This window comes from Electrophorus electricus, chromosome 7 (assembly GCF_013358815.1).
Source record: "Electrophorus electricus isolate fEleEle1 chromosome 7, fEleEle1.pri, whole genome shotgun sequence".
Taxonomy (NCBI): Eukaryota; Metazoa; Chordata; class Actinopteri; order Gymnotiformes; family Gymnotidae; genus Electrophorus; species Electrophorus electricus.
In genome coordinates this window covers 20,219,765-20,241,268 of record NC_049541.1, presented here as the reverse complement: position 1 = coordinate 20,241,268, position 21,504 = coordinate 20,219,765, and the positions used below count along the sequence as shown (strand labels likewise).

Genomic DNA, 21,504 nt, shown 5'->3' with positions numbered 1-21,504 from the left:
CCGGGTACCACTGTTAATGCATAGAGTTGGGTTAGTTTATGGGGAGGCAACCTTCAGCCGGATCAGCTGACACCTTCCCCCCACGGCCAGTCTTCGGGCAAACTGGAAACTAGTCCCAGTTCTCCCAGCTGCGACTCGCAACCTACACGCGTCAGGTTGACCGTCGTTACTGACTGATGATCGTTTATTTCACAGTACTGAACGAGGTTACGGAGGTGGCAGGCTAAACAGTCCGTTATTTTACTTACCTGTGCGATTTATAAATCTGCTGACGAGCTTAGAGCGGCAGAGAAGATCTCATCAGATCGACCTGTTTTCCACGAGTTACTGAATCTAGAAGTGATGAAAGAAACCGCAGTAGGAGGTTCCTCTTTAGACTGTGCCCCATTAAAACACAATTGCTGCTTTAAAGGGTTGAAAACTACTGACGCCTTATTGAAATTTCAGAAAGACCACCGAAAAACGAGAATATGTAAGACCATTAGGCCCGATGCTTGATTATACCGCTTCAGCAAAGCAGTGTCAAGAGTTTCGAAAGCAAATAAGTCTTGCTTTAAATCACAAATAAACAAACAAACGCGGTATGAGTAATGCAAAAGAGTAGCGCCTCTGATGGGGACTCGGGAATGAACGCAGAGCTCCGTCGCCCTGCAGGTGGGGCTACAATGCAGTGTTTTGAGGAACTTTACATGCAGAAACACGAGCCGCCAGGTCAGGGAATATTGCAGTGGGGAAACTACTCCGTGTTGAGATAAATTGGTATTAACAAGATTAATCGTAGTTTCTAGAGGAGCGAAGTATCGCAGACCTCGCTTGGCCTTTATATCTGATCGGTCCATTCTAACGGATAGATGTTATGCGCTTTAATAGTTCGTTTGTCTGCATTGACCGGCTCATTTGGGCCATTATTTCGGTCCGCAGGTTCGTATTTATACCCCTAGCTGTTAAACAGCACGTGCCTTTATACACGAGTGGCTTAGATTAAGAATTAAATTAATCTTCTTAAATCCGGGCTCACACGCTGCAAAATCTTTCACTGGGCTGTGTCACTTATTTCAGCCTGTACCGAAATAAGTGAAACAGGGCATAGGCCCATATAAGTAATATCTAATTAAACGTATATTTCTAAATCATTTTGTAAAGCTAATCACCTAATTTGTCCGTATATTCATGGTTTTTTTTTATATTATAGGCTAAATCTCTAAATCTTCTAAATGATCTCGGTATTAGCTATTCACCCTTGGCATTGTATTCTACCCCCCCCCCCCCCACCCCACCCCCGGGTCCTTTCACGGAGGAACGAGTGCATTACATAAACACTGGAAGACGTTTGCAGCCTGCGAGCTTTAGTCTACGTCTCACTCACACGGAACGCGCGCCGCGATCGCGCGCAATGAAGCCTCCCAATTAGCGCAATCGGCGCCCGGACTCAGAAAGTCACCGTGTGCAAGTCGGGAGGGTGCACGGGGGTTGGTGCGCTCGAGCGAAAAGCCGTCGGCTCCAGTCGCAGCCCAGTTCCTCTGGAGTCAGCAGCGTGGCAGCGAACTCCGCAACACGACCTCGCGCCGTCAGAGAAGCCCGAGCTGCGGTCACCGCATCGCCCCGCGCGCCTGGGATGGGAGCGATTACCCACAGCGCCGGCTTTGACAGTCGCGAGCGCGGCGTACTTGCTGCGGACATCTCCGCCTGAACGAGAGTGGCTGGGATTCCGCCTCCCGTCTCGCTCTCTGTTCACAGGAATTTAAACGTCAGGGATTTGTGTCGCAGAGTCCAGGTCGTACCGACTCTCCGAAGCACTGGTTCTGGGATTGATTGGCTTTAAAACCTTTTCTAGGCTGCGCACATTTTCCCAGAACATTTGGAGTAAGAGAGTTGGGATTCCTGCGAACGTGCTCATCCGCAGTGGCATTGCGACTGCGGCTGTGAAGTCAAATCCGCAGCACAGGTAAGGGCTTGTCACGGGACAACCGATTAACAGAAGCGTGCTTCCACGTTTGAAAGGTTTCTTTTTATACGCAGGATTAGGGAATGGCGCTCGCAAACGCTATTTCTCCAGGTAGGCAAAGGCGTGTTACCTGTTCTATATACGGGTGTGCGCGCGAGAGAGAGCACTGCACCATCCGCGCCCTGTATACGGGGAAAATTTTTTACTCGGTCTCGTGCCTAGATTTTCACGGACAGCCACGAGCAGTAGCCTATAAGTCTCTAAAGACAAAACAAAACGTTAGTGCGTGAAGCGTATGCATCACCGGAGCTGCAGGTAAATAATTACGCTCCGAGTTGAACTTCATTTGGCCGAATGCATCTGCGCGTGGCTGGTGGCGGGGAACTCTCCCGTAGCCTCCGTGATGTTGGAGTGTGTAGATCGGACTTTATGCAGCGAAGAAAATGTCCCTCACCTGATCACACTTATGCGGCATTTCCGACTCAGACCTGGAACTCTTTAATATGTAGGTTGATTGCGGCGTTGTGGCACAATCTTTCTAGAGTCGCTCAAACTCAGCTGGAAAGTGAAGAAACAGCGACTTCATGTCTGTTTTAATGTGAGGGCGCGTGATGCCGCTGTGGCGTATCGCTTCTCCGCTACTGGTACACGAGCGCTCGCGGGGAGCGCAGGTTGGATGCACCGTGGGCTCCGCGCGGCGTAACCTTAAATGGCACGTCGCGCTCTAGTTCATGTGGGTACGGGAGGGTGAGACGACGCCGCGCGACCGCACGGGCACGGAGCGCCCATCACTCCACGTTAAGGGCCGAGCACGCGAGAGGCTCAGTGCGGAAGATCCGAGATATTGAACGCCAGTCGGGATGTTTCATCCTTCCCACGTTTGGCGGTAGAGATTACAAAATCTCACAGACATCAGGAAGAGTTATTACGAGTTCAGGCCATCGCGTGACAGTAAAAGTGGTACTATCTTATAAACTGCAAAAAGAAAGATCACTCAGAAACGATCGCGTGTGATCCGGTAGGCGTCCTGCGCGAGCGCATCAAACGCAGGTGAAGACCACTATCGCGTGGCTTATTCCCGAGTACCTGCGCCTCCCAGGACGGAATCGCGTCTCGAGCCCGGCAGCCTGCGGCGGACTGGGGCGCGAGCTGCGGTTAAGTGTCGCGCGCTAACTCTGCTCGCCGTTGCGCGGTTCCTGCGGGGATTTACCCTCCCGAGCAGGTCGGTTGCGAACTATAATATCGTTTAACGCGTAGCCGCATGCAAAACTCACCGCGTTTTGTTGCGCGCGCCCGCCCGCGTGACTAATATATCAGCCCGTCAATCATATTTAAATGTATTACGCGTGGCCGTGTTTGCGATGGTTTGTGTTTGTGATCATGTTATCTGAGCAGACCTGGCGTGATCAGGTCGCTTCTCTGGACTCGCTGCACGTACGGGAGAGAGACGGTGTGAAGGTTACTGACTCGTGCATCACAGTAGTCTTACAGAGGTGCTCGCGTTGAAGTTTGCTGTTTCAACACCAGCGCGTGAAGTAAGTTGGACGCGTGTGCGCGTGTATACGTGCATATAGCCTGTATTGACTTGCGCGCGTGTTGGAGGGGTGGGGTTGTCTAAATTCTTCCTTCTGAGGTTTGTAGCGCATTTTGGGTTCTGTGATAAGTGAGTGGTGCGCGCTGTGTCTGCCCTGTCTGGTCTGTTTGCGCCTCCTCTCTTTCCTCTGCGGAGTGGCTCCGGCTTCCCTTTATCACTTGCTTTGTTAATGGCTGAAATTGGCGGCGGAAGTAAGACAATATGGCTCAGAGTTTGTGGTAAAGTGTGCACACAATATCTCTCTCTCTCTATCACTCTCTCTGTGTGTGTATGTGTGTGCTTGAGAGAGAGAGAGAGAGAGAGAGAGAGAGAGAGTTGGTCACTCAGCGTTTCAGCTGTGTGTAGTGTAATAGGCTGTAAACTAAAACACTATGACAGACTAGCCATGTATAGCAGAGTGATGAGAGCACAGATGCTCCCTCCCTTCCTCTCTCTCTCTCTTCATTCTCTCTATCTCTGTGTGTGTTTTGCTCTCTTTCTCTCTCTCTCTCTTTCTCTCTCTCTCCATTCTCTCTATCTGTGTGTGTTTTGCTCTCTTTCTCTCTCTCTCTCTTTCTCTCTCTCTCTTCATTCTCTCTATCTCTGTGTGTTTTGCTCTCTCTCTCTCTCTCTCTCTCTCTCTCTCTTTCTCTCTCTTCATTCTCTCTATCTCTGTGTGTGTTTTGCTCTCTCTCTCTCTCTCTCTCTTTCTCTCTCTTCATTCTCTCTATCTCTGTGTGTGTTTTGCTCTCTCTCTCTCGTATTAGCAGGCATGATAAAGGGAGAAAGAGTATATACTGGTTGTGTGTGTGTGTGTGTGTGCATGTGTATGCATAGCAAGGGCAGTGGACCACATTTCAAGTAGAAACACAGAGTCCCCTCTGATAAACAAGCCTGATCATTGTTGTGCATTCCCAGCCAGTGAGGATGTTCTCCGAGGCTTCTGCACTAACTCACACACATGATCTCACTGTTGACGTTTCTCACAGCTTTGCTTTATCTTTGAGACAATGTTGAGGCTATGTTTTGCCTTTGCATTGCTAAGTCAGCTGCCCTTGAACATTTGAGCTACAGATGATACTAAAATTGTGAGACAAGACTAGGAATTTCTACTATGATTGCGACCAGTTTTGGAGGTTATCTTGCTTAAGGGTGTGTATTTGTGTGTGTGTGTGTGTGTGTGTGTGTGTGTGTGTGTGTGCTTGAGTTTGGGTTTATGTGTGTGTGTGTGTGTGTGTGTGTATGTGTGTGCAGATCAGTCAGCATGTGTTGTATGGGGCTGAATGGTGAGCTAGAGAACTGGTGAATGTGCCTCTCTGTTTGGGCTGTCTGTGAGGTACTGCCCACTTCGTTCTGACAGGACCATCTGAGACTCTGCCTTCCAATAAGAATGCTCTACTTTACCCAACCGTCCAATGGGATTGTGGACAACTGACTGCTCCTTTTTTCATTGAGCTGGTAATGGCTCATGTCTGCAGGGATGACGAGAATGATTGAGATGATGATGAGCTTGTTTTATCGGTTTATCTGAATTTGTCTTTAATCTGTGTTTTTGTGCGTGCTCATTTGTGTCTGTCCCTGTTGAGTAGTGGGTGGATGAGCTAGCAAATCAGAAATCATTGGATCATAATCGTGATGTGTTTGAGCTTTGACTAGAAGTGTGTTCCACCTTCACTAGCTGACAGGATTATGTGAGGAAGAAAAAAATCTATTTTTGTAATCTTTTATTTAATGAGACTCCACTAGATTGTTCCTCTCTAAAGCTCTGGTTGATTATGTGGTGCATGTGTGTGTATGTGTATGTGTGCATGTGTGTGCGTGTGTGTGTGTGTGTGTGTACACGCTACCCTCTGTGAAAGTGTGTGTATATATAATCTGTCAAGCGAAACTTTTCTAGCCCAGCTATTATGATCATGTTGTCATGGTGCTACCACAGTTCAAATGAATCCCAGGAGTGTGTGTGTGTGTGTATTCATATGTGTGCAGATAACAAAGGGAGGGTGATTTTGACTGCTTCTTGTAACTGTGGCTGGACTGTGAATGTCCCTTTATAGAAAGAGTCATTAAATACAGTCATTAAACACCATTTTACCTCTGCCATCATATTCCGGGTACGTGCTTAAAGGAAGTTTTGGCTAGAGGCATTTTGGAATGTACGCTTGGAAAGTCCATTTGTCCTCATCCTCCACTGAGCTTCTGTGAGTTCTCAAGTGTGATGATTGGTGTGTGATGAGAGAGAAACAGTGATAGTGAGAGAACCAGACAGACAGACAGACAGACAGACACAGAGAGAGGGAGACAAAAGGAAGCTGTTCCTTGCCTACTTCCTCTTGGCCGATCTCTCCTGCCGTGTGCTAGTGTGTTGCAGTGCCTTGCCGATGATCGTGCCATTAAGGCTGATGCGTTAGTCTGTATCACATGCACAGATGAGCTGAAATACCACCGGGGCGGCAGGAACCTTCTCAGCCTGGGCAGATAGACCCAGCAGCTGCAGTTCAGGGGCCCCAAGACCTAAGGGCCCTGTTTAGGCAGACGGCAGACGGAGGAGCAAGATGCTGGACAGCTTCTGAGTGTAACGCCGTGTTTCAGAGGGGGATTAGGAAACTGGTCGTGTGGCTGTTTGAGAAAGGGCGGGGGGGGGGGTTTGAGTCGTGTGTGTGTGTGTGTGTGTGAGAGAGAGAGAAATGGAGAGAAAGATATAGTGAGTGTAATTCAGAAAGAGTGCAGGGAAAGATCAAGAGAGAAAGCAGGAGATATGGAAGGAGAGAGAGAAAGCAGGAGAAGAGAGAAAAGGAGGTATCGTGTGCTCTGTTCTCAGCTCGGCAGGGTCAGGGATACTGTTCTCAGAAATGGCAATGCTGTTTAAGAGAGTAATGACACCAGCAGCAGGGGCAGGTGAGCATCAAATCACGTTGTGCTAATGACTTTCTGCTGTGATGTGTTCCCCCCTAGCCGTTTTAGCGTGCCGGCAGGGTTTTTTTGGGGGGGGGTTAAGTGATAAGGTGTAACGCTCAGTCTAGATCAGCCCAGGTACCAATATGAGAGATTCTTTCAGCTGGGGCTTCACGTTGTATTCACACATCCAGACAGGTGCCTCCGTCCTTCGGTGGTGACGTCACTGTGGCATCCCTCCTGGACAGAGCAGAGCACCGTGTTAATGCCACCGTAAGCTCTGCTGAATTATGGGAGCTGTAGTCTCTTCTGTGTGCTGGGCTCTGGTCGCGAGGCTCATGTGCTGGGTGGTACCCAGGGGGGTGTACCGGCTAGCTGTGTGCCAGTCGTGTTGTTGGCGGAGCTGGTTTGTTCAGGTTGGTGGTAAATATTTGCTGTGTTTGGCACTGGAGCTGTTTGTTGGATGCTTCTTTGTAGCATTTGCAGATGTGCAGAGGTGTGTGTGTGTGTGTACCACATAGCATAAGCAATGCCATCAATTTATGTTGTGGAATGGGCATGTGTGTGTTGTGCAGCAGGCAAAGTGTGTTTGTTTGCTTTGTGTGTGTGTGTGTGTGTGTTTCTTTGCATCTTGTGCAGTGCTTTAAGTATCTCGGTCAGCATAGCCAATGCTGCTCCCTGGGCCACCCACACATCTATAAGTGTTCCCATGGAAACGTAACTTGTTAGCTACATTATCTCTCCTAAATGCCCCCCCTCCCCCAAAAGGCCACTGCAGATTATGTTTGGAGCTGTAAGTGAGACATCGTCAGTGGCAACGTTATCCATCAACCTACTTTAATTGGCTTAAAATGATAACGTTAATCAGTGTAAGGCCAGCGCTCGTGAGCACACACTCCGTGTCAGAACGAGACTTTGTCTGCTTTCGGATCAGGCAAGGAAGGAACCGGACCGCTACTGCCTGGGATCGCTTTCTCACCTTGGCATCTTGAATAGCGTCATTTCCGATCGGCTATTTGGAATTTCGGCTGCGGCGTGGGCAGGGAATTCCAGCTGTCGTGTGGTCTTCCTAACCAGAGCTTTCCTAATCAGTGCTTCAGACATGCCGGATCCTCTTGCTGGCTTTTCTCCGCCAGGCGTCCTTTGGACGTGCTTCGTGTGCTGCTTTTATTTGGTCAGCCTCTCACCGGAGTGATCCGAGTCCATCCCCGGCCTCTCGGCAGCACAGCGGTCAAGACCAGAACGGAGCCTCCGGCCGGGTGAATGCAAAGAGGTGTCGTTCATTCTCCCTCGCCTGCCCTTCCTGGATGTGATTGAAGCTTTCCCGGACCCCTCCACTGGAGAGCCCAGGGGGAAGGATCCGCTCGGGAGGGAGGAAGAGAAGTGAGGTGTGGGCATGGAGGAAATCACCCCAGACAGCCTGGAGAGGGTGTGTGTATGTGTGGGTAGGGGTGGGGGGGCAGAGAGAGAGAAAGAGATGGTGGGAGAGGAAGAGAGAGATGAAAGGGGAAAGAGAGAGAGAAAGAAAAAGTTGGAGAGACTGAAGGAGAGAAGGAGAGAAATGGATGAGGGCTGGCAGCACCCCTGGAGAGCCCCCGCCCCCCGCCACGGCTGGACAGCACGCTCCTGTGTTTATGCCACAGGCCCCTCCAAACAAAACCATGGAAGAAGGTAAACAGAGAAGGGCGTGAGGCGTTCTCTTACCGCCCCATGCCCCTGGGGAGGCTGATGCAGGCTGGAGGGAGACCAGGGGATGGAGAGCAAAGCTACGGGACTCTACACAGAAAGGCCCCGCGTTTCCGGTTTACGTGTGGCGGAGACTCACATGGATGAGGCTGATGTGTATCTGTCACACAGGCTGCTTAGCATGCAGGGGAGCTGGAGGATGCTGGACAATGGCTGCCCTGTGATAGGAGGCTGGATTCATTCATACTCAGTCACACACGCGCACACACGCACACACACACACAGAGACACACGCACGCGCACACACACACACACACACACAGAGACACACGCACGCGCACACACACACACACACAGAGACACACGCACGCACACACACACAGACACACATGCACGTGCACACATACACACACACACACATGCACGTGCACACATACACACACACACACTCACTCACACACACACAGAGACACACGCACGCACACACACACACACACACACACTCACACACACACACACAGACACACGCACGCACACACACACACAGACACACACACACACACACTCACACACATACACTCACACACATACACACACACACACACACACACACACAGACACACATGCACGCGCACACATACACACACACACACTCACAAACACACACACAGAGACACACGCACGCACACACACACACACACACACTCACACACACACAGAGACACACGCACGCACACACACACACACAGAGACACGTGCACACACACACAGACACACAGACACACACATGCACGCGCACACACACACATACACACACTCACACACACTCACACATGCACACACACACACACACACACAGAGACACGTGCACACACACACACACACACACACTCACACACACACTCACACACACACACACGCACACACGTGCACACACACAGGCACACATACGCGTACGCACAAACACTCACACACACTCACTCTCTCGCTCTCACACACACACACACACACACACACACACACACACACACACACACACATACACGTTGTTCATCCACCACTGGAAGTTCCATCATCACCCTCGTGTCGTGGTCTGTCCTCGTCAAAGCCTCCCTGTGTGTCTGTCCTGTTTCTAATCACCCCACTGTGGCTCTGACCATGTGCATCCGGGCTTCCCTCAGTGTCTGCGCTGCTCAGGGCTGTGCCATATATCATTCCTGAGTCGTTACCGTAACATTGTCCTCAGCAGTGTAATATTTCAAACGGAGTGCACTATAAGAGTGGTACACACTCCTACACACTCTAATAGTGTAAGAGCTCGAGTCTGACAAGGCTCACTATCAACATATTGCATTTAACACTCCTAAAGAAATGGGCGCACTTACTACAAAAGCAATTATGTATTATAAATACCACACACATGTCATGGATATTCAGTGCAATTACAGGTTGTTAAGGACCGTAACCTAGAAACGGAAGGATGCATTGAGAGAGTAGTGCGTTGGGTCCTGTAGTGTGCTGTGAATACTGAATGATGCAATGTCGCAGTGAGTGCTACACTGCTGATGGATGCAGTGGTCTCAGTACTGGTGCACTGCTGATGGGTGTAGTGGTCTCAGTACTGCTGCACTGGTGATGGATGCAGTGGTCTCGGTAGTGCTATTCTGGCTGATGGGTGCAGTGGTCTCAGTACTGCTGCACTGGTGATGGATGCAGTGGTCTCGGTAGTGCTATTCTGGCTGATGGGTGTAGTGGTCTCAGTACTACTACACTGGTGATGGGTGCAGTGGTCTCAGTACTGCTACACTGGTGATGGGTGCAGTGGTCTCAGTACCGCTACACTGGTGATGGGTGCAGTGGTCTCAGTACTGGTGCACTGCTGATGGGTGCAGTGGTCTCGGTACTGCTACACTGGCTGATGTTTGCACTGGCTGATATTGCCTACTTAGTGCTTTGTCTCATTGTCATTCTGAACAGCAAGAAGCACCTGTCATTTATTTATTTATTTATCCTGTGCTTAGTGTCAAGAATTCAGCTGCTTTTTTTGTGACCTTTGGAAAACTATTTCCATATTCCGTGTTTCTGCTTGTGCCCCCTGCCCTTGTGGTTAAGGGTTATGGAGTAAATCTCTCACCTGTAGGAGTTTGTAAGAACACGGCTTGTCTCTTTGCCTGAAGGCCATCTTGGCAGGTTCTGCTTCACCTTTCTGCATCGCTGGCAATCACGGCTGTGTCTCGGACCGCTTCCGAGTCTTTGCCCATTCAACTTCGGCAGCACCGGAACTCATTTTGTTCCTCTTGTCTGGGGAACGTTGCTTTTTTGAGAATTAGGTTTAAATGGGAATGCTTCACACTGATTGGCTATTGTTGTGGTTTTGACTGCTGGTATAATTCCATGCTTTGTGTCCACTTGTGACTGATTGGCTACACATCAATCACAGCTCCACGTGCAGGGAGTGACGTTGGGTATGGCGGCGGCTGACTGTCGACCCCTTTCCTCATCTCCTGCCGCTAATTTCCGAGAGCCGTTAGGACCATGTCGGACTGATGAAATTCCTCGATTTAACTGTTTGCTTGCTCTTGTGGAAAATAGATTTTCCCGTTTCTCATTACTGAAGCGCACTGGCGAGGACGTCACAGTAAGTCCCTGGTGCTGAATTAACACTGCCAGCGTTGAATGAACTCTCACCACGTTCTCTGGGACCCAGCTGGGGCTTGTGGGAAGCCCGTAGCGATTTTGTTGTGTACACACACCAGTTTTTTTTCTCTAACCAAATTATGTAGATTTCTAAGTGTTATTATTCCCATTTGACACAGTAGTAGAGATTATGCCTAGAGATCCAGAATGATCTACCTATTACTAAACCTAAGGTCCAGATTTATGCATATTTGTATATTTGAGGTGTAACAGTACTTGTTGCAGTATCTTTGTTGGAATATAATGACATTCAGCCACATGTCAAAAGAACTGTAGCCCAAAAGAGGCGGAGCCGTGCCAAGCTGGCGCTGCATGGCGGAAATGGTTATTAACACTCGCTGGTGTACTAAGGCTTCTATCGTCTGAGTGTCTGACACCTCGTGGTCTGCAGTCAGGAGAACTGTAACTGTAACTGTGGAATTGTTTTGGGAGGTTTTTTTTTTGTGTGTGAGTCTCAGACAAAGGTTTTAACAGAAACAATTGTACAAGGTCTTGGACAGGATTTCTGGACATTGATGAAGTCTGTAGCCCACATTGGAACGACTGCACAGTTTAATCCAAACTCAGACTCAGCTTCATCTGGGATTAGTGCAAGCAAATTCCTAATCCAAGATTCTCCATAAAAACATGCTGATGAGAACCACACTAATGTTACTGTGTGTGTGTGTGTGTGTGTGTGTGTGTGTGTGTGTGTGTGTGTGAGTAATCCTACTTAAGTAGTGCACATAAAATAAAACCACAGTTGAACGGTTTGTGATGATCTCCAGAGATGGACATCATCACGTGTTCATGTCCGAGGAGTTAATCTTGTGGGTCGAGGTCATTTAGCTCCCAGATTATTAACGTCGGCACTGATGTCTGATTGATTTTTCATTTCTAATGTGAACTGCAGTGATGGAAGCCCTCGATCTGCCACCGGTGATGGCTTTATATGGAAGCCTGATTGACCTGCGTCTCACACACACACACACACACACACACACACACACACACACACACACACACACACATACGTGCGCACACAATCACACATGCAAACACACACACACAGCTGCAGCAGCTCCCTCCTGGACTGTTCCAGAATCAGTTTAACCTGCTGGAACCCTGACGCAGACCGTTCTAACCAGTTTGGCACCACTGACACCAGATCAGATACAGAGGGCACTTTCACCAGGCGCTAGGCTGCCTCGGTAGCTCTGCCCTGTAGCTTGGCTGCGCGGCCCCTCGGCACATCCGCGCCGTATTAGGGCTGAGGGATAAAAGCGCGGCGTGTGTGTGTGTGAAATGGCCCTTTATGATGTCTGATTTATTGCTTGCTTCACTGGTGCTGACAGGCCTCCATATTGCTGTGGAGAGAGTGGAGCACCAGGAAAAACCTCCCGCCTCGGATGAGGAACCGGACCCCCCCCCGCTACTGCTGCTCAGAGTGCCATGAAGGCTTAGACTGATGAAAGTCATGGAGCTGTGAGAGAGAGAGAGAGAGACAGAGAGAGAGAGACAGAGAGAGAGAGAGAGAGAGAGAGAGAGAGAGAGAGAGAGGTGTATTTAAGTGTAAATATATTCCTGTGGAATATTCGTGGAATTTAGATTTTAGCCTCTGAGTCAAGGGTCACTTGTGAGGAGGATGCTTTTGTTATAAATAACCTGATCTTAAACACACAGTGACGACCTCTCCTGTGCCTTTCTGATAACCTGCGCATGAGCCGTGTGTACGTTTATGAAGTGTGTGTCTGTGTGTGTGTGGGGTAGCTAAAGAGAGGAAGTGTGGAAAGAATCACACAAGAGTTTCAGCCTGTCCAAGTGAACCAAGGAGAGACAGACAAAAGGCATGTGACAAGCTAGAGAGAGAGAGAGAAGGAGAGAGAGAGAGAGAGAGAGAGAGAGAGAGAGAGAGAGAGAGAGAGAGAGAGAGAGAGAGAATTTGGTGAAACCCACAGTGTGAAACAGCTGCTCTATCATTATTTATCATTAATACTATTAAGTCCTTTGGGGAAGGATGTTTGGCTTCAGATTTGATAATCTCCTTTTAATTAATGGATTCATCAGTTAGTGAGTCAATCAGACATTACATTACAGCATCTATGATGGCGGCGTATTCAACTTAATGTGTCTCCTAAAACGTTAATGAGTCACCCCTTCCCTGAAATGAGGAGTTAAACTGTTTAAAGTCGTGCCTTCGTATATAATCTGATGCTATAGCTGTCATTTCCGTTAAGAGGCGTGTCCCATTTCCCAGTCCCATGCTGGTTGGCTAATTTTACTGGGATCACTGTTTAGTCTCGTTCCTGAGGTCAGCAAGTGTAATCGAATAGGGCCTGATTGAGACAGTGGTCATGTTTGTTCAGCTGTGCTGGAGGCTGGTGTGGTGTGTGACGTCACTCCCAGTTTAGCCCAGTAAGAGGAAGGCAAAGTCGCATGTGGATGAGAGACTGGGAAGTTAAATGCATGGACAGAGAGAATCGGTGATGAGATGTACACGGAGCTACACATTGTGGTCATTACATTTCACAGTGTTTGGCTGATGCTTTTATCCCAAATGACTTACAACTTGGAGTGAACACAATTTAAGGGTTGTGCTCAGGGGCCCAACAGTGGCAGCTTGGTGGTGGGGCTTGAACCAGCAACCTCCTGGTTAGTAGTCACATACCTTAACCACTGAGCTACCACCCACTTAGTTAAGCTTTTTGTTTGTGTATATGTGTATGTGTATGTGTGAGCACGATAAAGCTATATTTGCTTTGGGTTGTTTATCTGTGGCTGAGTGTGAATATGAATGACTTCTGTGAATGAAAAAGAAATACATTCATGTGTAAAACAGGGAGGGATGTACAGGAAGAGAAAAGACAGGCAGAGAGAGGTTTGAACCTGGAGCTGCTCAGGGGATTAAAGCCAGGCTGATCAGAGCGAGAGAACAGCAGATGCCTGCATTCCTTTCAGATCCAGTGGATTTGCCTGACTGACTTCTGGGCTCGGGCCAGTGCTTTGAAATGACTCCATTATGTGATGGAGGCCTTCTTGTCCAAGCCTAGGAGGCTTATACACACATGTACAGCAGAACAACCCTCACATGTCCACGGAGTGCACGCTCTCTGAATATGTCACATATTTATCTGTTAATCCTCACAGCAAGTAAATAATGCAAGTGTCACATTACGCCCAGTAAATCACTCTGTAATATGAGACCGAGTCCTTTGGCACTATTAGGATAATAACATCCATGTCTGCTACTTCTCCTGTACACTTACGTAGTTCAGGAAATGTTATTTAAAACATCTTTGAACGACAGCGCCATATATGGCAGTAGCAGTTGAGCTTTGTTAGGATTTGGTAATACACTGTGTATGTATTGCGTGTTAGTGGGGCACAGGAAACACAGACTCCCAGACTGGATAAGAGGATGATGAAGGTGAGGTGATGAATGTCTTCTGTTCGCACACCACCCGGTGCGTCAGCCAATCAGAGGGGTCTACACACAGGCAGGCTTTAGTGTTGGGGGGGGGGGGGGGGTTCGTTTGCGCTGGTCCATGTTGCTTATGTGCTTTTGGCAAACATAGACAAGGTCTCTGGGTCATTTGTCACTGACTAAGGGACCATAATGAAAGCTTAGCAAGAAATGCATTTAGCAGATAAAAACTATAATTAGGATATTTGTGTAAAAGATGCAAAGCAAACATAATTACAATCTGAAAAATATTATATTATATTGAATAAGATATTATTAATGATTGTTTTTTAGGGTGATTACCAGCACAAATGCTGTCCTGTAGATTCGATGGCTATGTAGTACAGACACGTGCTCACCTCTCACTAGTGTTCCAGTGTCTGTACTTCTCCGATCATCCCAAACGCTGGGCTGCAGTGTTCATTCAGAATATGCTTGCATAACTGTTCTTCCTCCTCTTCCTCCTTGTCAACTATGGTTTCTTTTCCTCAGTAATGAATCCCTCCATCTGCCAACAGGATCCAGTGATCAGATGGAGGAAGACATATACTAATGAAAGTTGAACCAAAGTGAGTGTGTGTGTGTGTGTGTGTGTGTGCGTGCGTGCGTTTATGTCACAGTGAAAGCTGAACAGAGGGTTTTGTGTGTGTGTGTGTGTGTGTGTGTGTATGAGTCACAGTGAAAGCTGAACAGAGGGTTGTGTGTGAATGTGTCACAATGAAAGTCAAACAGAAGGCTGTGTGTGTGCGTGTGTGTGTGTGTGCTTGTGAATGTGCAACTGTGTCTGTGTGAAAGAGACTAAGAACATGTATGACCGTTTGTGCATGTATGTGACGGTCTAAGCAAATTTTAATTGCACTGTCCCAAGATAAATCTTTCAGATTAGGTTTAGAGGATTTACTCTAGATTATTGGGTCTCTCCATCCTCCCAGTCTCCCTTTACATCTGATGGGATTGAAGCCAAACGTCTGCATAGAATCCGAGGTACCAGCCGAATGCTGCCGCTTTGCATGTGTCCTGGATCGTACTCCGAAACAGGATACTTAAAGGGGCGTGTCTTAACATGGACTACATCTCCCAGGACCAACCAGTACAATCCCAACCCAGTGGGTCTTCTTTGCTGTTCTTGCGAGAGCTCCAACTGGCTTCCTGGCCGCAGGGCTGGAGTCCTTCCTGGAGGGTAGCAGATCATGTATGAATTAGGCAAGTGTTTCAGACAGTGACTTGGACAAATGAGCTTTGTGTTTGATTCATAATAGCCTCTGTCAAAAGTTTAGGCGTATCTGAACAATAAATGCATTTACGAGATATAAAAACTCTCTTAAATGATAAATTACAGCAGTAAGAAGGAAACATAAAAATTATAAATAAAGCAAAGAATCAGTAAAGTAATATTGCGCAACTTTGCCTGGCCTTTTCACAACCCAGTAATAGTCATTTTCTTACTCTATATAATAAACGACTCATTAAATTAATTAAATTATTTCGATTAATGTGCTTAGTTTGCATGCTTGCATGCGCTTGCCTTACACAGCACACTAGCGTGTTGTGCTGCGTCTGAAAGGTGTGCGGCTTTAGTCTGTAGCGGCGTGTGAGAGTGGAGCTGGAAGCAGTCCAGAGTAACTTTGGTCCACCGCAGTCTGCCTCTCACACCCCACACCACACCCCTCTTTCATGCACTGCTGCAGGATCTCAGAATGACACTCCTAGCCTTGTCTGTACGTCTGTCTGTTACGTCCATCACCATGAACTGTCACATGACACCATGAACTCTGGGTCTGAGTACAACTTTGGGCCTTAAGTTAATTTCCCTCTGGGGATGAGTTCAGTCTTATCTCATCTTAGCTCTTATCTTAAAACTAGTTGTGTGCGATGCTGTCTGCAGTGTGTGTGTGTGTGTGTGTGTGTGTGTTAACAGATAGACAGGCAGCTCTACAGCTCTGTTCTTTCTGCCGGGTCCAGATCGTATCCTCATCAATTCTGACTCTGAATATTTTTCGTAGACTAATAATATCTTCTTTCATTAAAGCAGCAACAGCCTGATTTTGTATTCAAACGACCTCATCACAGTCTGTTTCCCACCCATCTGTCTGTGTTGTTCCTTATGTGCTGTGCAGGCCGGGACGCTCGATATGGGGAACTCTTTCATTTGAGGATGGCTCTGGTTTGGTTTAGATTGGACTGTTGCAAATATGCCTATCTCGAGTGTTAAGAAACAGCAAGTTTAGGTCAGTCACACCGAGACATCTACTCGGAGGGAAAACTATTTACTATGGTGGAGCATTTGGTTCAGCGAAATATTTGCAGTGAACATCTGAGTATGGTCTGAGTAGGTTTAATGGGCTTTTTAAAAATATTAAAGTCTAATAACACTGTAAATGCTCTGTTTTTGCACCTTATATGATGAAGACATAATCATTTACATTTACATTTGTGGCATTTAGCAAATGCTCTTATCCAGAGTGACTTCCAAAAGTGCTTCATCTACTCATAGAATACATCCAAGTACAGTAGAGTTCAAAAAAACAGTGAACTAGAACACTGCCAGACACAGGAGTAAACATTGTGCCACTTTTGCATTTAGTTGGGACTTTAGCAAACACACACACACAATATAGCCAAATTTAAGGCCAGTTTAGGCCCAATTTTAGACTGGTTTAGTTCCAGTTTAGGACTAGTTGGATTCCCATTTTACTCTGAGAACAGGTGCATTCTTGCTTCTTCTTCTTTTTTGAAATAAAAAAATGACACCTGGCCTTGATTCTGTTTCTTCTTTTACTTGACAGAGCAGTGAGGGAGTCAGAGCAGTGAGGGAGTCAGAGCAGTGAGGGAGTCAGAGCAGAGAGGGAGTCAGAGCAGAGAGGGAGTCAGAGCAGAGAGGGAATCATTGGGTGTCAGAACGTTGGGGGAGTCAGAGCACTGAGGGTGTCAGAGTGGTGGGGCAGTCAGCATTGTGTGGTCTGTTCTTCAGCCAGGGGCTTTGGTCCACCGTGTTCTACTGCCCCCCTCTCTTTCATGCACTGTTGCAGGAGCTCAGAACAAGCCCTCAGACTCAAACGCATTATCACTCATCTGCTTGTGTGTGTTGTCTTGAAGGACAGTGAAGTTACGGTATGTGACATGTTTCCATCACTGGCTGCGTCCTCCAGAGACCAAGAAACGAAGTAGAACGCATGAAGGTTTACATACTTTAAAGATAATCCCTGTACATGCTGTTTGTTTCTGGAGACAGCGAGCGAGGACTGAGTACTTGACGCCAAACATAAAATTCATTAACACCCTTTCATGTGTGCACTCCGCATGTGGTCATTGTTAGTGTGTGTGTGTTTGTGTGTGTGTGTGGGCGGGTTGATGGAGCTTTCCAGAGGCATAATTGCCATCCACTTCTCCGTACCCCCAGTGTCTCTCCTTACCTTCTCGTCCTGAGGAGGGGCGGTCAGCTTTGTCCACTGCTCTCTGTGTTGTGGACGCTCTCCATCCTTTGCTCTGGCCAGCTGGCGTTCTGTTTTAGCAGTCCCGCCTCCTCTGCCCTTCTGGGAGGGGCTGGCCAGGATAAGCCAATCATAAACACTCCTCTCTGGATAACCTTGCAGATTAGCCAATCGTAAATGCTGTTTTGCCGACTGTCTGGCCACCATTTCTGACCACAGAGGAATCAGGCTTTATGTGATAAACAAACAAACAAACAAACAAACAAACAAACAAACAAACGCATTATTATAAATAATCAAAATTAGACTCTTGTGTCTTTCACAAGACACTGGTTTTGAAATGGATTTGTGTGTGCATAGCTAAATGATTTGTTTGAATGTGCAGGGTGATGCGTGAAATGACATGGACTGGCACGAGACTGGATTTAATTAACAGCGCGTGCAAACCAACAAGCGAAGTCAAATAAGAGCTAAGCGCACGCAGTCTGATGGCGAGATAATGAAGTGTCACTGGGTTGCTTGGTTCACGTCCATGAAGGCACCAGCCAAGCTCGGGGTCATTAGGGGTCCGCGCTTGCTCGTGTGTACTAATACTGTTGTTTTCCCGTTCGCGTGCTCCGGCTTCCGTCGGCGTGAGACGAGTGCTGTGCCTGAGCGAGCGTGCTTCCCTTCCCTGCAGAATGCCGTTCAATGTCAGTAAAGTCTGGCGGCAGCGGCAGCGTGAAGTGGCTTCCCCGTGCCGACATTATCCCCCGCTGCTCAAATTACCCACGCTAGTTGCTCTCCGCGGCTGAGGCGGCCGTCGTGTGGCCACGGACGCTGACCCCGGTATTACTCACCACTGACGCGTCCTGCTCGCGGTGGGAATGCTTTCTGTTCCAGTGGCTAATCATAACTGCAGTGGCGGCCATTTAGCCTCTAACATCTTAATGCCTGGTGCAGAAGCCGAGCTGTGATTTTCGTATCGACTGTGCACCCAGCACTTAAGCCCACGTCGACTGTCTTGCATAACAACCAGAGTTTAAATATCTTAACGTATATTTTTCCCTGCGCACTTTTTCTTGTAAAGAATATGAGGTGTTTTGCGCGGGGTTCCAGCTTCGGTTATGGTACGCACCGTGTACTTGGCGTTGCAGCACAGCAGGAACCGTCGGTGTGTGTGTGATTATATCCCGCGCTGGAGGGCAGCCTGGCGTGTGTGTGTCCGACTCTGTTTGGATGTCCTCGTGTGTGCTGACTGCAGACCAAAGAGACAGAGCTAAACCGGCGTGCGAATGCCACTCAGAGATGAAGACTTTTGCTTTGTCTCTCTTTCTCTCTCTCCCTCTTTCGCTGCCTTTCTTTCCATCTGCCGCTGTCTCTCTTTGTCTCTCTTTGTCTCTCTCGCTCTCTCTCCATCTCTTCCCTTCCCTCCTTTCCTCTTCTTCTTCTTCTCCTAATTGGCTCAGCAGTCCTCCTCCTCTCATAAACAACGCGGGCATGCGGGTGTCTGCCTCTTCCCCCGGCGATGTCGGTGGGCGAGCGCTTCTTTCAGGAGGAAAGGGAGGGAAAAATTGCCAACGTGCGCAAATCGCACGTAGGGGAAAATCAATTAGAGGGCCAAAGGCCTGGCTGTGCGTGGGGGCACATGCGGCGCAGCAGTGCCTGCCCATGCTGATAACTCCTGGGGCAAATGCATTATCCCTATTGAGAGTGGCATCTATTCATGGCAGCCATGTCCTCTTCGTCGGTGTTCTTTTACCACCCCTGCCTAATTACCCCTGTGCTCTCCAAATAGCCGGAAACTGTCATGTGGTTTTAGGTAATTTGACTTCTGAGGTCAAACAACCCCCGTCACCATGTGAGGATACGTGACATTTCAACCCGCATGTATTTTGTCCGTAAACTGATATTATTCTTGGTGTTTTGTGGTTTTTTTTTTCGCTCCCAGGTCCATAATGTCCTCAGGTTCGAGAGAAGACTGAACCCCGATTGGCCTTTGAGTTCTTGACTGAGTCCTTCTTCCTCCCCGGTACCAACGGACAATGGCGTCCCACGACAGAAAACTGAACTGTCTGCTCGTGTCATGCTGCTTCTCTGTGTTCCTGCTGCCCCTCTCAGCCACCCGCCCCCAGCAGCCTCCGACCCCGACCCGAGTGGACCAGGGCTACAGAACATTTCGGGCTGAGAACCCCGAGTGGACCCTTAACCACCTGGCCGTGGACCGGCGTAACGGGAACGTGTACCTGGGTGCGGTGAACCGCATCTACAAGCTGGCGCCGGCGCTGGACATCCAGGTGTCGCACCAGACCGGGCCGGACGAGGACAACCGCAACTGCTACCCGCCGCGCATCGTGCAGCCGTGCAGCGAGCCTCTGGCGCTCACCGACAACGTCAATAAGATGCTTCTGATGGACTACAGGGAGAACCGTCTGCTGGCGTGCGGGAGCCTGTACCAGGGCATTTGCAAACTGCTGCGTCTGGACGACCTGTTCAAGCTTGGCGAGCCTTTTCACAAGAAGGAGCACTACCTTTCCGGCGTGAACGAGAGCGGCTCGGTGTACGGCGTCATTGTGTCGTACGGCGACGCCTCGCCTGACAAGCTGTTCGTGGCCACGGCGGTAGATGGGCGGCCGGAGTACTTCCCGACCATCTCCAGCCGGAAGCTGGCGCGAAATTCGGAGGAGGACGGCATGTTCGCCTACGTCTTCCACGACGAGTTCGTGGCCTCTATGATCAAGATCCCGTCAGACACGTTTACCGTGGTGCCCGACTTCGACATCTACTACGTCTACGGCTTCAGCAGCGGGAATTTCGTCTACTTCCTTACGCTGCAGCCAGAGATGGGCGGCGGGCCAGCAGGGGGCTCGTCCTCGACCGGCCGCGAGCAGGTGTACACCTCCAAGCTGGTGCGTCTCTGCAAGGACGACACGGCCTTCAACTCCTACGTGGAGGTGCCGCTAGGCTGCGTGAAAGGCGGCGTGGAGTACCGGCTCCTGCAGGCCGCCTACCTGTCCAAGGCGGGCGCCGTCCTGGCGCGATCGCTGGGCATCGGAGCCGACGACGACGTGCTGTACGCCGTCTTCTCCAAAGGGCAGAAGAGGAGGCCCAAGGAGACGTCGCAGGAGTCGGCGCTGTGTGTGTTCGCCCTGAAGGAGATCAACGAGAGGATCAAAGACCGACTGCAGTCCTGCTACAAGGGCGAGGGCACGCTGGATCTGGCCTGGCTCAAAGTGAAAGACATCCCCTGCAGCAGCGCGGTAAGCCCCCCACATCCCCCCGATCGCGCCTGCTGGCCGTCCCCCACGCCAGACTCTCGTCGCTTTGTTTGCTTTCAGTCACCTTAACGTGTGTGTGTGAACTGAGGGATATGACTTTCGGCTCGGTCCCTCCCTGGAGGACACCACCGAGACCGAATGCCTGTCTCCTTTCCTTAGGGTGATAGCCAGGTGTTCCTTTGTGTGGTCCGACTATCATATGCACGCTCTGCTAGTACAATCAGTTATAACATGCAATCCAATACCGTTCAGAAACAATTCAGGCTCGACGTAAGTTTCAGCGCCGTGTTCAATTTCAAAATAAAGTGGGGGCACTCAGATGATTCGCAGGGACAACGGCACCGAGACAATAAAATGACAATGGATTTCCCAGACAATCAATGACAGAACACGATACTCCAGAAGCCTTGTGTGCCAGGACACGTTAGCTGTGCTTATCTGGGTTAGGAGCCACTAACCCAAACTGTTAGTGTTGCTAATCAGAGATGCTAATTGGCCAATTAGGATGAAGATGTGAGTGAGACTGCCCCGCCCCCTGTGACACCGCCTCCCTCCCTTTAGCAGGAAACAGTCCAGAGTCT

At 49.0% G+C, this 21,504-nt stretch overlaps 1 protein-coding gene across 2 annotated transcripts in view; it reads left to right on the top strand.

The window, feature by feature from the left end:
- Positions 1-1,456: 1,456 nt before the first annotated feature.
- The window catches only part of plxna4 (plexin A4), a 223,858-nt gene continuing 203,810 nt past the window's right edge, over positions 1,457-21,504 (top strand). Inside the window, exons 1-2 of one of the 2 annotated variants that reach the window (XM_035528507.1) lie at positions 1,457-1,945; positions 19,597-20,905. In XM_035528507.1, the coding sequence (XP_035384400.1) occupies positions 19,691-20,905 (1,215 nt within the window). In that variant the 5' untranslated portion in view covers positions 1,457-1,945; positions 19,597-19,690. Of the gene's footprint in view, positions 1,946-3,397; positions 3,481-19,596; positions 20,906-21,504 lie in introns of those variants that run through there. The other variant, XM_035528508.1, reaches the window with a different exon arrangement.